Raw genomic sequence first — 16,894 nt, 5'->3', positions numbered from 1 at the left:
AAGGAAATAACTAACAAGGCACAGATATAGATAATACCTTCTTTTGACAAATATTATGGCTGATATAAGACTGTGATACTTAGTCTCATTATAAAATTGATATTGTAGATAGGATTTTATATAAATTCACTATTTGTATTACTATAATTATAAAAAGTCAAATAGGAAAATTCTAAAAGTAAATGTTGTTAAGGACAAGAAAAATTAAATATATTCACTAGAAGTTTCTTGATTCTGTGAATTAGTTAATATATCTCCACCTTTTCTTCTGATCTTTCATTATGGTATAATATATAACAGGTTCATAGAATGTCCTAAGAGACACCACACTACATGCAAGGATAGAGAGAGAAAACAGTTTACTTTTTCCTGTTGCTTCTGGTCTGATGGGGGGTTACAGATAAAGAAAAAAGCACTTGCAGTTTAGGGTAAGTGCAATGCCAGAATTATATTCAAAAGGCCCTGAGAGAAGGAAGGGTCTTAAGAAAGGAAAGTTGGGAAAGGTATGAGGCCTTAGGAGATAAGAGCATTTTGTGCATTTTGAACAACAGGTAGATTAGCTAGGCTAGTCTAAGAAAGATAAAGGGCATTTCACATAGGCTATAGCAATCCTGTAAGTATGGAGGTAAGAAACACCCTTTGCATTTGAGGAAATGTAAAGTCATTCAGTAAGGCCTCATATTTCTGTTTTGGGAGGCACACTACAAGAGACTGAGCACTGCAGGGAACCCTGTCAGACCTGAAAGAGAACTAATTAAGAAGCTGTTGCAGTAATTTGGTTGAGAGATGACTAAGGGAATGTCAATAGGGACAGGGAGGAAGTGAGCACATGTGACTAAAAGGAGTACATGGCTTCTGTGTTGCTGCCTTTGAAACTGAATTGCATTTTCACAATAAAATATCTGCAGTGAGCCCTGAAGTACTGCTAGAAAAGAGAAGACACTAGAGTTTAATATGTAAATACAAGTTGCACCACAATAGTTTAAGAGCATTTAAGTTTTTAGTCACTAACAAGTAGAGCTCTCCTTGGTTTCTGTTGGTTTTGGCTCAGAGTCAGGAGAGGCATAGAAAAGAACGAGAAAAATAAATATATAAAACTGAGATGGGAAGAATGGACAAATGTTATCCTGAGTATAACACCTGGTTATTGTGGGTGCTGGGAATTGTTTTTATGAAGTACATGATTACTACATTAAAACTTCTCAAAATCATGCTGATATTTTTGCAAAAAAACAGATTTTCAATAACAACATTTTCTCATTTAGGTTTCACATAAGTTTACAAATGATCAAAAATTATTAAATTGCCTGTCAATTTCAGAAAAAATAAAGCACTATAAATACAACATTTTTCTTACCAGAATGGAGTGCATTCCCATGTAAATTCTACTTAGGCAAACTAGGGAACACCAGCAGGCAATAAGAATCAGTCCATATATAAGAGGATACTAAAGGGGGGAAAAGTAAAATGAAATAAATTAGGCTAAATATAAACAAGCAAATAAAAAACAATCACTATATTATAAGTTCCATGAAAACAAGAACGATGTGTTTTTATTGCCCAATGTACTCCCAGCACTAACCCTTAACATGACACACAGCAGACACTCAAGAAGAATTTTCGCATGAAATGAACAAGTGATAAAATCTTATGTTTCCTTACTCTTCACTGTGGGAACTGACTCATTTTTGCTTTTACAGTAAAGATTCAATCACCAGCATGCTACAGAAGAAGAAAAACAGGTAGGGGACATACTTCTAATATGACTACAAAGAAAAGCACCTCTGGAATATACCTGAATCTGGCCCATGTCAGGCTCTGGGGACGAAGACTAAGCATTATCTCCCTCTCACTCCCATTAGTGACTGCCATCTGCAATTTCTATTGACATTTCCCCGTTTTGTATTCAATATTCAACACCTTGTAATATGTTTTCCACTTCAGCCCCACCACTAAAATTTCAAGTGGTAACTTTATTGAAAAAAAGTTTGATGGGCTACTGGGAGCAGTAGGCTATAAAAAGGAACAAACAAAATGTAGACAAGTCTTGGTATCAGTGGCCCGTTTATGAGTTGGCTTTGACTCTCCTGGCATTAGAGCTAGGGAGAAAGAAAAGGGGAATGGGGTAAGTTTCTAATTGTCAAGAATTTGAAGCCAAGGTGGTTCAATGAGAAGTGGTGTTTAAAATAAGCGAGTTAAGGAGGGTTGTAAGAAAAATGGTAAAGATTTAGTACATAGTTCTTTATGGCCCACCACTTTCTTTATACAGCATCATACTATCCTGGTTCCCTTTTAACCATCTATTTTCTTTTTATTTTGTTTGTTTCCCACACAAGAGCACATCTTCTTGTTCCTTAAACATTGGTATAAGTACTACTAAGAATTCAGCCCTGCCGAAACCGATTTGGCTCAGTGGTAGAGCATCCGTCTGCAGAATGAAAGGTCCCAGGTTCGATTCCGGTCAAGGGCATGTACATTAATATCCCCGGTAAGGGGTGTGCAGGAGGCAGCTGGTCGATGTTTCTCTCTCATTGACGTTTCTAGCTCTCTATCTCTCTCCCTTCCTCTCTGTAAAAAAATCAATAAAAATACAAAAAAAGAATTCAGCCCTTACTAGTTTTTTGCAGCTTCACCTTTTATTTTTTAACTTCTACTTGTAATGCTGAAGACCTATCCATTTACCTGGGTTTAAAAATCAGACAGCCACCTCCTGCACATACTCTACCTTGAGATTTCAATGGAGCTAAACCCAACAATACCTCAAACCAAAATCATCATCCTGCCAGCCAAACTTGTTCCTACTTTCATATTCGCTATTTCATTTGGAAACATTTAATACGCATATTTTAAATGATGAATATGAATTATCTTTTACTTCTTCCTTATCCTTCCATTGCAACCCATAACCAAGTCTTGCTGACTTTACCTTCTAAATATTTCTTGATTCTGTTATCTCTTCTCCATTCTACTTACACTGCTCTTGTTTAGATCCTCATAGTTTCTTTTCCAAGCTCTATTTTTTCCAGCCATTTCCCCATATGCATGAAGAACATGATTAATGAGCAAAAAGAATGTAACCATATAATGAGATAAGTGCTATAATGGGAGTACACTAAAAGCCCAGAGGGAGTCTACAGAATGGGCATTTAACTTGGTTTAAAGATGTTAACAAAGACTTCCAGATTAACTAAGATTCAAGTTATCCTGAAAGGTAATTAAGATTTAGTCTTTAGAGAGAAAGGAGTGAATACAGGACAAAAGAAGTGGAGGGCCTTACAAACCATGAGCAAAGGCTGTGTACAAGGCATTAGGTAGTGTCTAGCAGAATAAGCTTACATTCTTCCTGGAGAGAGGCACTACATAGTAAACATAAAATATGTACTATATAAATATATGAGTAATATATGAAAACAAATTTTACAAATGTGGTAAGTACTAGAGAACAGGTATTGAAGAAACATTAAACATTCATCAAATATTCTTTGTGTTCCTCCTACATTTTCAGGTTTACCTGCAGCTAGATTGGGGACCAAGTGACTAGTTTTGGCCAGTGAGCTGGGAAAATGTGACTTATGCCACTTTCAATCAGTCTATGAACTTTCTTCTCTACAGATATGACCCTGGAAGCCACATGCATCACAACAAGGAATGAGGAGATGCATCACAAGATGGGAAACCTAAGTAGAACAAAGCTAGCCCATAATGAATATGTAGCAAAAATGAGAAGAGCTAAGATTGTGTGTGTGGGGGGTGTAAATCAACTCAGAGCATAATCAAGCCTATCATAATTAAAACGGTAATAGAAAAAGGATGATATTTAGGAGTATGTGTCGGGCAGGTTAAAGTAGTAAATGAAAGACTACTATGTGTGGCTCAGTGGTTGAGCATAGACCTATGAACCAAGCGGTCATGGTTCAATTCACTGTCAGGGCACATGCCCGGATTGCAGGCTCAATCCCCAGTGGGGCATGCAGAAGGCAGCCAATGAGTCTCTCTCATCATTGATGCTTCCCTCTCTCTCTCCCCTTCCCTTCCTCTCTGAAGTCAATAAAAAAGAAAAGAAAAAAAAAAAAAAAAGCAAAGACAGTAAATGCAAGCAACCAATGGATGTGTCTACCTCACGGGTGATGTTTCTGTTTCTGTCTCTTTCTCCTTCTCTCTCCACCCCACCCCCCTCTAAAAAAATTTAATGGGAAAAATATCCTTGGGTGAGGATTAACACACACATCCTCAGGTGAGGATTTAAAAAAATGTGAACTGAAACATTTTCAGTTCAATCTATTGTTTTGATCTATTCATATCTGATGTCATTTTAGTTACTGTTTCTCTTTTGAACTCAAATCACAAAGTATCAGTTTAACAATAGAATTAATCACATAAATATTAATTATGATCATAAATATTATATATTACAAACCATAATAAGGAAAGTACTAATTGTTACCATACTAGTTAATATAGCCTTATGTTAACAAAATAGGATCCATTTCTCAATTCCTATAATAGGGAAGGGATTTGTGAGGAAAGAAGAGAAAGGCTATGTGTTATAGCTCATGTCATTTTAGAGCTGCAAGAAAGACCACAGTTTCCCAGATAGTTAATTAAGATGAAGAAATTCCTGACTGCCTCTGCAAAACCAAGTGTAGATATAAAAGAAATAGTAAATCCAGTCTTCCATTCTCACTTTCTTTTTTAAAATATTGATTAGAGGCTCGGTGCACAAAATTCATGCATGGGGGGACCCCTCAAGGGAAGTCCAACTGCCCGTTTAGGCCTGATCCCACCTAAATGGGCAGTCGGACATCCCTCTCACAATCCAGGACTGCTGGCTCCCAACCACTTGCTTGCCCCTAACTTCTTCTGTCTGCCAGCCTGATCACCCCATAACCACTCCCCTGACTGTTCCCCTGCCGGCCTGGTCCCCCCAACTGCTCTCCCCCAGGCCTGGTTCCCCCCAACTGCCCTCCCCTGCAGGCCTGTTCCCTCCAAGTTCTCTTCCCTGCAGGCCTGGTCACCCCCAACAGCCTTCTCCCACAGGCCTGATCGCCCTCAACTGCCCTCCCCTGCAGGCCTGGTCACCCCCCAAACTGTCCTCCACTGCAGGCCTGTTTCCCCCCAACAGCCCTCCCCTGCAGACCTGGTTTCTCCCAACTGCCCTCCCCTGCAGGCCTGTTTCCCCCGCAACTGCCCTACCCTGCAGGCCTGGTCCCTCCCAACTGCCCTACCCTGCATGCCTGGGTCCCTCCCCAACTGTCCTCCCTGCAGGCCTGGGTCCCCCCCCCAACTGCCCTCCCCTGCAGGCCATCTTGTGGCGGCCATATTGTGTCCACATGGGGGCGGCCATATCTGACCACATGGAGGTGGCCATCTTGTGTGTTGGAATGATGGTCAATTGCATATTACTTTTTTATTAGATAGGATTTCAGAGAGGAAGGGGGAGGGAGAGAGATAGAAACCTCAATGATGAATCATTGATCAGCTGCCTCCTGCATGCCCCCTACTGGGGATCAAGCCTGAAACTCAGGCATGTGCCCTGACCAGGAATCAAACTGTGACCTCCTGGTTCATAGGTCAATGCTCAGCCACTGAGACACACTGGCCAGGCCACTCTCACTTTCTATTGTACTTCTATTCGTACCTAATTCAACCCTTTATTTCTGATAAATAAACAGGCTGGATTTTTTTTTTTAATCCAAAGTTCAATTGTAGGCAGATGTTAAAAGAAATGAATGTGGATTTGTTCTTTACTGAAATGTTAAGAATTTTTTTTTCTTAATTCTTATTTGAGGATATTTCTCCATTGATTTTTAGAAAGTGTGGAAAGGAGGGGGAGAGACTGAGAGACACATAGATTGGTTGCCTCTCACACACATGCTTCCAGACCAAGGTCAGGGATCGAGCCTGCAACTGAGCTAAGTGCCTTGGGCTAGAATCAAACCTTGGACCCTTCAGTCCCCAGGCCAACATTCTAACCACTGAGCAAAACTGGCTAGGGCATCACTCAATTATTTTTAATTATATTTTTCTTATAATGGAGCTAGGTAAAAATTTCACTTAGAGGTATAAGAGATGCTAAAGGTATTAGTTTCACTCTCCTTGCTTTACAGATGAAGAAATAGACCCAGAACACGCTAAATAACATGTAATAGTGTATTCTAGTGGCCTATTCTGATGCCTTTTACAATTTATTATGCTTGTTATTTTCTACATTTTATCACACACAAATACAATAGATAATAATTTAAGTTTGGCAGCAGTTCCTAGTTTCTATTATCTTTTTCTTGGAGAATGTTGACCTTTATCAGCTGAATTTATGTATCTCCTCAAATAAGGTTTTTACTTAAACTCAATCTTTAGGTTAAAAAAAAGATGAAAAAAATGTACAAGTCCTCACATTATTTTCAAATTAATAAAAATTTACCAAAACCAAAATAGGGCCTCCCTAAGCTTTTAATTACAAACTTTCTAATCTTTTCATTGCACATCCTACTACAGGAACACTTATCTAAACATTTCCTTCAGTTATTCTACTGAACAGTTGTATTCTTACTGATATGCTTCCCTTAACTATTTATCAGAATTATTTTTTATGTTATGGCATTTTCCACTTACATTCATGGAAGTTAGTAAAAGAAGTCAATAAAATTACTTGCAATTAAAGCAATTATAAAAACTATAATAGAATTAAAATTTTTTAGATTAATTAAAATATAGACAAACCAGAAAAAATTATATTTTGAATTTGAGGAATGGCTAATGCATATGTAAATAACTTTTTAAAAATTTTTATTAATTTTTTAAAATATATTTTACTGATTTTGTACAGAGGGGAAAGGAGAGAGAGAGAGAGTTAGAAATATCAATGAGAAAGAGTCATCGATCAGCTGCCTCCTGCACACCCCCTACCGGGGATATGCCCCGAACCAAGGTATATGCCCTTGACAGGAACCGAACCGGGGACCCTTCAGTCCCCAAGCTCTATCCATTGAGCCAAACTGGTCCCGGCAAATTTTATTGATTTTTTACAGAGAGGAAAGGAGAGAGATAGAGAGCTAGAAACGTTGATGAGAGAGAAACATGGACCAGCTGCCTCTTTCACCCCCCACACCGGGGATGAGCACCAAGGTACATGCCCTTGACCGGATTCGAACCTGGGACCTTTCAGTCCGCAGGCTAACGCTAGGCCAACGCTCTACTACTGAGCCAAACCGGTTTCGGCACATTTGACAATAACACGTTAATGATATACCTGCCTGGTTCTCAAACATTGTTATGTTAATGAAAATAGATGCAATCTTTCTGGAAAGCCTTTTTCTGTCTATACATAAAAGAGCTCTAAATGGTCTAAATGTATATACAATGACCCAGTAATCTCTCCTAGAATTGTATACTAGTTCTATATACAGAAATATGGGCAAGGATCCATACATTATAATGTTTATCATAAAACTATATACCGTATTTTTCGGACCATAAGACGCTCCGGACCATAAGATGCACCAGTTTTTAGAGAAGGGAAATGAAGAAAAAAAGATTCTGAAACAAATAGTGTCCTAAAATATTTTATGTGCATTAAAACCCAACATCACAGTCATAAACACATGTAATCAACCCTGTAAAGTAAACAGCAGCATTTAGAACCATTTTAGAGCCGGACAAGCACACAGAGACCACACAGAGCCGGGCAAGTAAAAAAACTTTTTTTTTAAAGTATATGTGTAGGCTATATTTGGACCATAAGACGCAGGGACTTTTTCCCCCCACTTCTGGGGGGAAAAAAGTGCGTCTTATGGTCCGAAAAATACGGCATACCACGAAACAATGAATACACCAACATTTACTGATTATGTCATAGTTTAAAATGTGGGTTTTTGGAACTCCACAAACCTAGCTCTAGCCATTTACTAATGCATTTATTGGGAATCTAATTAACAGAAATCTTGAGGGGGGGAAAAAGATATAAGGATAGAGAGTATCTCACAGAACCCTAGGCAAAATGAGGCTAAGCTTTAAGAAGAAACCGGAACTATAAACAGGACAGTCGTAGGACCATCTCTTCTTTAGATATATTTGCTTCATTCTTTTTCTGCAGACTAGCTTCTCTGCTCTTCAGTCCACATGGTAGATGAAGGCTTCTGAATGTACTTCTTCACTGAGGAACACTGCCCAAACTCAGTATCTATACTCAAATCTTGGCGGACAAGATTATATACAGAACGTATTGGCTGCCCTCGAGGTGAGGGAGCTTACAGAGGCTGGCAGTGAGGCAGACTCCCCAAACTGTGCCTATTTCTTCAGGTGTGGGAAATGGGCAGGTTCACAATCTCGTGGCATCATAATTTCCTCATCTTTATACGGACACCCAGAGGTGTAAAAACTATTTTGTAGGAATATAAAAAATTTTATTCTTAAGAATGTTTCTAGAAATTTTTGCTGATTGGAAAATTTGTGACATATGTTAGAATTTCTCCAGAGAAATAGAACCATTGAAGTTAGTAAAAGTCAAAAAAGTGATTTGCAATTAACTTGCCTAACTTCAATAGGATGTATGTACACACACACACACACACACACACACACACACACACACGAGGCCTGGTGCATGGATTCATGCACCGGTGGGATCCCTCAGCTTGGCCTGTGCCCTCTCTTAATCCAGGACTCCCCAGGGGATGTTCGACTGTCGGTTTCAGCCCAATCCCCACAGGCCAGGCAATAGCAGTGCGTGAAGTGCCAAGCGGCCGGGGGAGGAGCCCGAGCCCCATCCAGGCACCCTGCCACTCTGGCTCACCCTGTCCCCACCGCGCCTGCTGCTGCCACTGCTCAGTAGCTATGCACAGAAGCGGGAGAGAGCCCTGTGCCTGGCTTTGGTCAACTAAAGGGCGCTCCTGCTGTGGGAGTGCACTGACCGCCAGGAGGCAGCTCCTGCATTGAGCCGTCTGCCCCCCGGTGGTCAGTGCACATCATAGTGACCAGTTGCTTAGGCTTTTATATAGAGATAGAGATTTATTATAAGGAATTGGCATATCAGGAGGATGTCCAAACCAACTGAACTACCTGGCCACGGCCTAAAATACAGCTTCTAAAATAAAAGTGGACCATGGGGCCATGGTGGGCGGGTGGCAGGTGCGGCACTTCACCAGCCACCTCTGGAACCAGGAAATCTAAAATGGAGAGAATATTTGACCAGGCTCCCTGAAGTCTAGAAGGTTAGAACGTTGACCAAGGAAGAAGCAGATGATGCTAATACAGAAAGCTAAATTAAGACGCACAGAAGTACAGAAAGGAATTGAAGAACTCAAATTAAAACTGTTGCTGCTAGAGCAATTGATAGTTTTTAAAACTGCAGGCAGCTCTCTCTCTCTATGGAGCATGCCCAGAGGGTGATCTCTCTCTCCCTTCTGGAGCAGACCTGCACCTCTCCTCCCTCTTTCATCTCTCAAGGCACATCTCTCTCCCTCTTTTCCTTAAGCTCCAAGGACCTTGCTTTTGCCTTTGTAACTTATTTTCTTTTTCTTTTTTTTAATATATTTTTATTTTTATTGATTTTGTACAGAGAAAAAGGAAAAGAGATAGAGAGCTAGAAACATCGATGAGAGAGTCATCGATCAGCTGCCTCTTGCACACCCCCTACCCAGGATATGCCCGCAACCAAGGTACATGCCCTTGACCGGAATCGAACCCGGGACCTCTCAGTCCCCAAGCCGACGCTCTATCCATTGAGCCAAACCGGTTTCAGCTGTAACTTATTTTCTGAGCCCATTTCTTCTACAGCTCATTTCTTCTACCTCTGTGACTTTATAAACTTTCTCTTATAAAAAAGAAAGAAGAAAGGAAAGGGAGAAAGAAAGAAAGAAGGGGGAGGAAGGAAGGAAGGAAGGAAGGCAGGCAAGAATGAAGAAAGGAAGAAATTTCAATCACAGGCAAGTGACTTTTCATGGAGGAGAGAGAAATAATTGCTATAAACAACTACAGCACATCTAGCAGCACTTTCTGGAGAGCAAGACACCAGGTTGCTTTGAGATTCATTATGGAGATACCAAATTCAGCAAAAGGGCAAACACCTGGAGATTCCAGACTGCAAAAAGCTGATTACCAGGCAGGAATCTAAGCAGATGACTAAAGACAGAGCAAATCCATGTGGCTGGTGTAGAGCTGACAGGTAACTCAAAGCACCCATAAAGCAATTGCAAACCAAGGAGAACTAACTGCATTGGACAACCTGACATCAGATGGTTAAAAATATTAAAGAATGAGCCCTGGTCAGTGTTACTCATTTGGCATTGTCCCATGCACCTCGAAGTTGCCATTTCAATTCTGGTTCGATTCTTCTTAGCCCAGGAACACGCCTGGGTTGCAGGCTCCATTCATGGTGGGGGTTATGCAGGAGGCAGCTGTTTGATGATGTTTTGCTCTCACATCAGCAATGAAATTATTTTTAAATAATATTGTACATTATTTTTCAAAATTAAAGAATGAGAGAGGAGGTGCAGGCTAGAAGGAGTCAATGGTGAAAATAAGGAGACATATGCAATACTTTCACCAATAAACATTTTTTTTAAACATTAAAGAATGAGAAAACCACAGGCTAGGCTGGATTCAATGAAACAGCTGTCATAAGCAACTGCTTTTGCCCACTAGTGTGGCTCAGTAGTTGAGCATCAACCCATAAACCAGGAAGTCATGGTTCCATTCCTGGTCAGAGTACATGACCAGGTTGCGGGTTCAATCCCCAAAAGGGGGTGTGCAGGAGGCAGCAGATCAATGATTCTCTCTTACTAACGTTTCTCTCTCTCTCTCCTTCTCCCTCCCTCTTTGAAATCAATAAAACTGTATTATTTTTTAAAAACAACTGCTTTTGCCAACAGGGCTGATGGGCGTGGCTGGTGGGATCAGGCCTAAATGGGCAGTCGGACTCTATCACCACAATCAACTTTAGAACATTTTCATCATCCCACGAGCAGTTAGGCATCAATCAGGCTGGCAGGGGAGTGGTTAGGGGGTGATCAGGCTGGCAGGCAAACGAGCAGTTGGGAGCCAGCAGTCCTGAATTGTGAGAGGGATCCCAGATTGTAGAGGGTGCAGGCTGGGCTGGACATACCTTGTTCCCCCCTCCCCTCATGCATGAATTTTATGCGCTGGGCCTCTAGTATTTCAAAAAGCTATTATTTTTTAAAAAAAAATTTGAGAGTACATTTATCAAAACTGGGGACAGTGAAACAAGAAAGGGCTTAGGAAAGAAGCAGCAGCAGGAGACCACCTAGGCAGGGCTGCTTTGTCTCTAGGAATGTTCTAGGAAAGAGATGAGTCTAGGCAGGGCTGCTGTGGCTCACGAAGAAGTCTTATTTGACTTTTATTTAAGGGGCCTCCGAGACAGGTTCAAAGGGGTTAACCTTGGACAAGCTGCTACTGCCCATTGCTCCCCTAGTTGCAAGTCTTCTGTGATCCCTTAGAGTTTAGGAGATGAAATGGAAGAAGGGAATGGGTGGGTAGGCTCCTGGGAGTGGTATCATGCTAAGCTTTATATATTAAAACACACACACATACACACACCACACACACACACACACAAAACAAACAAACAAAAAACACACAGTAAGTAGAGGTGACAAGATCTGTTTTTGACCATAAAAGATTAACTGTTATAAGAACAACTGCTCCACTGTAAATAAGAAAAGTAGCCAAATTATATGAAACAACTATTTTCAAATATTGGGAAAACAGCAGCAAAGGACTGTGATGAATGAGAAAAGGGAAACATATGAGATAAGCCCTATGATTGCCCGAGCATGCTGCTATAAGCAGTTTCCAGGCTGTAGCAAGGGAAGAGGAACCATAACAAAGTTCAGCAGTCTCACTGAATTAGGAGAAAGACTGGAGTTCCCCGAGCCCAAAGCAGCCATATTTTGCAGGTCAGAGTACTGGAGAGAGGGAGAGAGGAATCTACACAGAGAATGAGCCCTGTAGAAAGGTCTCTGAAAAATGTTAGGTGAGTACTAATCTGTGCATGATGGGGTAAAAATCCACAAGGCTGGGAAACGACACTAGAAAGCAGTGGCCCAAACAATTCTCAAAGCTCACATAGCTCTGGAATTGTTTTCCCATCAGGCAGAGAGCTGAGGAAACTGGGTCTTTAGAATACCATCTTATTAGTAAGTTAAAGTAGCTCTAAAGTCTAGACTATGGTTAGTCAGGACCCACTCTGACAAGCCATTTAATTATACACCAGCACAAAATCCAACACTATTGAAAGGAATACAACAATATCTAAAACTTTATGAAAATTACCAGCAAAGAAGCAGGAGAATGTGATCCATAGCCAGGAGAAATAGTAGAATCACATAATGATGACAGAGATGATGAGATTAGTGGATAAGGGCATTAAAACTCTTACAAACATACTTAGGAAATAAAGGAAAACAGGAACATAATGGAGAAATGGGAGGTTTAAAAAGTATCTGAGCCGAAGCCGGTTTGGCTCAGTGGTAGAGCGTCGGTCTGCGGACTGAAGGGTCCCAGGTTCGATTCCGGTCAAGGGCATGTACATTGGTTGCGGGCACATCCCCAGTAGGGGGTGTGCAGGAGGTGACTGGTGGATGTTTCTCTCTCATCGACGTTTCTAGCTCTCTATCTCTCTCCCTTCCTCTCTGTAAAAAATCAATAAAAAATATATTAAAATAAAATAAAATAAAAAGTATCTGAAATTATATCCCATCCTACTTGATTGATGAGTTTACCAGAAAATTAGACATTGCAGAAGATGAGTAAACTTAGAAGTCATAGGAATAGAATCTATAAAAATTAATCAGAGTAAAAACACTGCCATAATTATCATCATCATCATCATCATAATCAGAGCATCAGTGATCTGTAAGTTACTAGTGTTAAACAGTCTAACATACTTGAAATTAAAGTTCCAGGAGGGGAGGGGGTTGGGGAAAAGAGGATAAAAAGTATTTCTAAAAATAATGCTTGAACATTATACAAAATTAATGTAAGTTGTATAACATATGTAGATGTAAAACATCTGATGATTAATTCTAGGAAGGGGAGAGGGAAAAATGAAAGTTTACTGTTGCAGTATATGTTATATATTAAGTCCTCAGTTAATACTGTAGATAAATTCTTAGAAAGTGCAACTTTAAGTAAAATGAGACATAACAAAAGCAACTTTACCATAGGCTAATTGATAACAAGAATTAGGTTTCTACAGTATATTTCTGGTCACAAAAACATCACCAAACTTCTAAATAAAGACTCAAGCCCAGCCAGTGTTGCTCAATGGTTACGTGTCGACCCATGAACCAAGAGGAGATGGTTCAATTCCAGGTCAGGGCACAAGCCTGGGTGGCAAGCTCAAACCTCAGAATCCAGGAGGCAGTCGACTGACGATTCTCTCTCATCATTGATGTTTCTATTTCTCCCTTTCCTTTCATCTCTTTAAATAACTGATATATATAAAAGACTCAAAAACTTCTAGTATTAAACATTGAAATAAATGTGAGCTACATATACATTTAAGAAAGATTAATTTTAAAAGTAAGATAATTCCTTTCCAACCTGCTTATTCCAGTTCCCCAAGGGGGGGTGCGAGCAGGGGCCTGATTGAGCCCTGCTGATTATCTCACAGATCAGCAGCGGCGGCAAGGGTGGGGCCGTCGCCCAGCTCCCAGGCACTGAGGAAGTTGGGAATCCCCTTTCCTTTCTTCCTCCCTTCCTCCCTTCTTCCCTCTCTCCCTTCCCCCCTCCCACACACACACAATCCATCACCCACAGACAGCAACCTGCAGGCCCTGATTGCCCTATTGGGGGTTGGTCCCTAGGCTGGGGGTGGGTGGCCCCTCCATGCCAGATGCTCGAGCTTCAATTGCCAGCCAGGCCTAGGGATGGCAACCGTGCACGTATTTTGTGCACCAGGCCTCTAGTCAATGATAAGAGGGAATCATTGATTGCCTGCCTCCAGCATGGCCCCTACAGGGGAGCAAGCCCACAACCTGAGCATGTGCCTTTGACCGGAATCGAACCTGGGACCCTTCGATTCACAAACTAACACTCTATCCACTGAGCCAAGCCAAGTAAGGCCATAATGTGTCTTTAGGTGACTTCCAGTTGTGCAAACATCAGAGTACACCTACACAAATGTAAATGGTACAGCTACTACACACCTAGCTTTCTGAGGAGGAATAATTTCCCCTCTATTCTCCTGGGTTCTTGGCTGAGACACCACAGGAATAAAAGACATAACAGGAGAAAAACAGAAGTTTAGTAACACCTCCTGTATACACTGGATGCGATCTCTGAACGCATAATAATCTGGCCACTCAGTGTATATCCTATATAATAAAAGGCTAATATCAAATTGTCCCCTCAACCAAGAGTTCAATTAGCAAGCAGGCAGGCCAACTGCCCAATTCCCCTCCCCCAGGTCAGGCTGGCCAGACCCTACCCATACACAAATTCATGCACTGGGCCTCTAATATATACATACATATACATATACATATACATATACATATACATATACATATACATATACATATACATATAGATGTGTGTGTATTCATATACACAAATATATATGTATACACACACACACTGAGTGGCAAGATTATTATGCATTCAGAGATCATAATAATTTGGCCACTCAATGTATATCCTATATAATAAAAGGCTAATATGCAAATTGTCCCCTAGACCAGGAGTTCGACCAGCAGGCAGGCAGGCCAAGCGCCCATGTCCCCTCCCCCTGGCCAGGCTGGCTGGACCCTACCCATACACGAATTCATGCACTGGGCCTCTAATACACATACACACACACACACACACACACACACACACACACACACACACGGGTGGCCAGATTATTATGCATTCAGTTCAGAGATCATAATAATCTGAGCACTGAGTATATAAGGGAGAGATGCAGGAAAACTTATTTATCTCACCAAATGGCTGAGACCACCACCTTAAAATACCATCTTCAGTAGACGATAGAAGATGTTTCAAGTGGAAGGATTCAGTGAAGAGAGGTTACCAAAAAAAACAAACAAACAGTAAATAAGGGTAAGGTTAATATGCAGATTTATGTCTTTTCATCTGCATTGAGAAGATAGGTCAGCACCCAGTTCCACACACAAAGGGCAAATTCTACTTGATTTTACGAGTTTCTCCCATGTGTGCCATTTATTTTTAAAATATTTTTATTGATTCCAGAGAGGAAGAGATAGAAACATCAATGATGAGAGAAAATCATTGACCTGCTGCCTCCTACATGCTTTACTTTGGGGATTGAGCCAGCAGCCCAGGCATGTTTCCTGACTGGGAATCGAACCATGACCTCCTGGTTCATAGGTCAACTATCAACCACTGAGCCATGCCAGCTGGGCGATTTCTTAAAATTAACCAGCGCAAAATAGCTTTCTGTCAAAAAGATGTATTTTGGGGTGACATAACTTTCCCTACAGCTCCTAGGTCCACTATAATCCTGTACAGCATGTTACTGTACTGAATACAGAAGGCAATTGTGACACAACAGAAGTACTTGTGTAATACTTTGCACTACTATCGATACATGAGAGCAGCTACCATATCACTAGGCAATAGTTTTCCAGCTCCATTATTATTTTATGGGACCAACTTTATAAATGTGTCCTTCCTTGATGGAAATGTCATTATTTGGTACATGACTGTAATACAGAGGATACTGCTATGGACAGGCGGTATAACAGCAGCATAGTGTAATTTTGCAGCCAAACTTCCTAGGTTTGAATCCTGGCTCTGTTATGTACTTGCTGAGTCATCTTGCACAAGTTGCTTAACTTCCTTCTGCCTCAGTTTCTTCTATAAACAAGTGGAAATTCTCATAGGGTTTTAGGGCAATTAGAAAAGTTAAGTGATTTAAGGCATTGAAAACAATACCAAGCATAATATTAGTATTTATTAATTTCTGAGTTAAGAAAAGGAAAATCTCCACAGTACATTTCTACATGAAAAAACAAGGTCCAGAACAGTATGGAATGTACCACCTGTGTAAAATACTGTGTAAAATATAAGCTATATAAATATATGTCCATAAAAGTAAAGACTTATCTCTAGAAGGCTAAACAAGAAATATAAAAAATAGCCGAAACCGGTTTGGCTCAATGGATAGAGCGTCGGCCTGTGGACTCAAGGGTCCTGGGTTCAATTCTGGAAAAGGGCATGTACCTTGGTTGCGGGCACATCCCCAGCATGCAGGGGGCAACTGATTGATGTTCCTCTCTCATAGATGTTTCTAACTCTCTATCCCTCTCCCTTCCTCTCTGTAAAAAAAAATCAATAAAATATATTAAAAAAAAGAAAAGAAATATAAAACAATAAATCCTTCTGGAAAAGAGATCCTGCTATCTTTGAAACAGAAAAGAGAAATGTACTCTTCTCTTTGTATTTTTATGTAAATGTTGAATTTTCCCATTCAAATCAGTAAAATTAATTTTAAATCAATAATTAACAATAAGCATTTTTAAAAATCATGAAAATGTGTATTTTAAATGCCAGGTTAAAAAAAAAAGTAGCAAACCAATTTTATTTCCCTTAAACTGTATTACCACAGTGATCAGCTTCCCTCGACTCCTGAAGCAATTTCTGGTCTTTGTCTTTTGTGACCAACTTTTGTACATCTTACTTCTCGCCTTCCTTCCTTTTATCTTTTCATGATTTCACAGATGTCACCCTTTACTATCTATAATAAACTCCACTTTGATAGAATATCTTCTTGTGTACTTTTCTTTTCCAAAGCTCTTATGTCAATTAAATTCATTTATTTATGTCAGGAATATAAAGGAAAAGGGTGATCAAATCTGCATTGGATCTCAGTAAAGGTCATTTTGTTTAGAACACAAGTATTTATGGATAT

At 40.3% G+C, this 16,894-nt stretch overlaps 1 protein-coding gene across 1 annotated transcript in view; it reads right to left on the bottom strand.

The window, feature by feature from the left end:
- Positions 1 to 16,894, bottom strand: part of SGPP1 (sphingosine-1-phosphate phosphatase 1) — a 33,992-nt gene that overhangs the window by 11,149 nt on the left and 5,949 nt on the right. The window contains exon 2 of the mRNA XM_036434523.2: positions 1,358 to 1,447. Within this exon, the coding sequence (XP_036290416.1) occupies positions 1,358 to 1,447 (90 nt within the window). The remainder of the gene's footprint in view (positions 1 to 1,357; positions 1,448 to 16,894) is intronic.

The sequence above is a fragment of the Pipistrellus kuhlii genome, unplaced genomic scaffold, assembly GCF_014108245.1.
Source record: "Pipistrellus kuhlii isolate mPipKuh1 unplaced genomic scaffold, mPipKuh1.p scaffold_m20_p_1, whole genome shotgun sequence".
Lineage (NCBI taxonomy): Eukaryota > Metazoa > Chordata > Mammalia > Chiroptera > Vespertilionidae > Pipistrellus > Pipistrellus kuhlii.
This window is presented reverse-complemented; position numbering and strand designations above follow the sequence as displayed.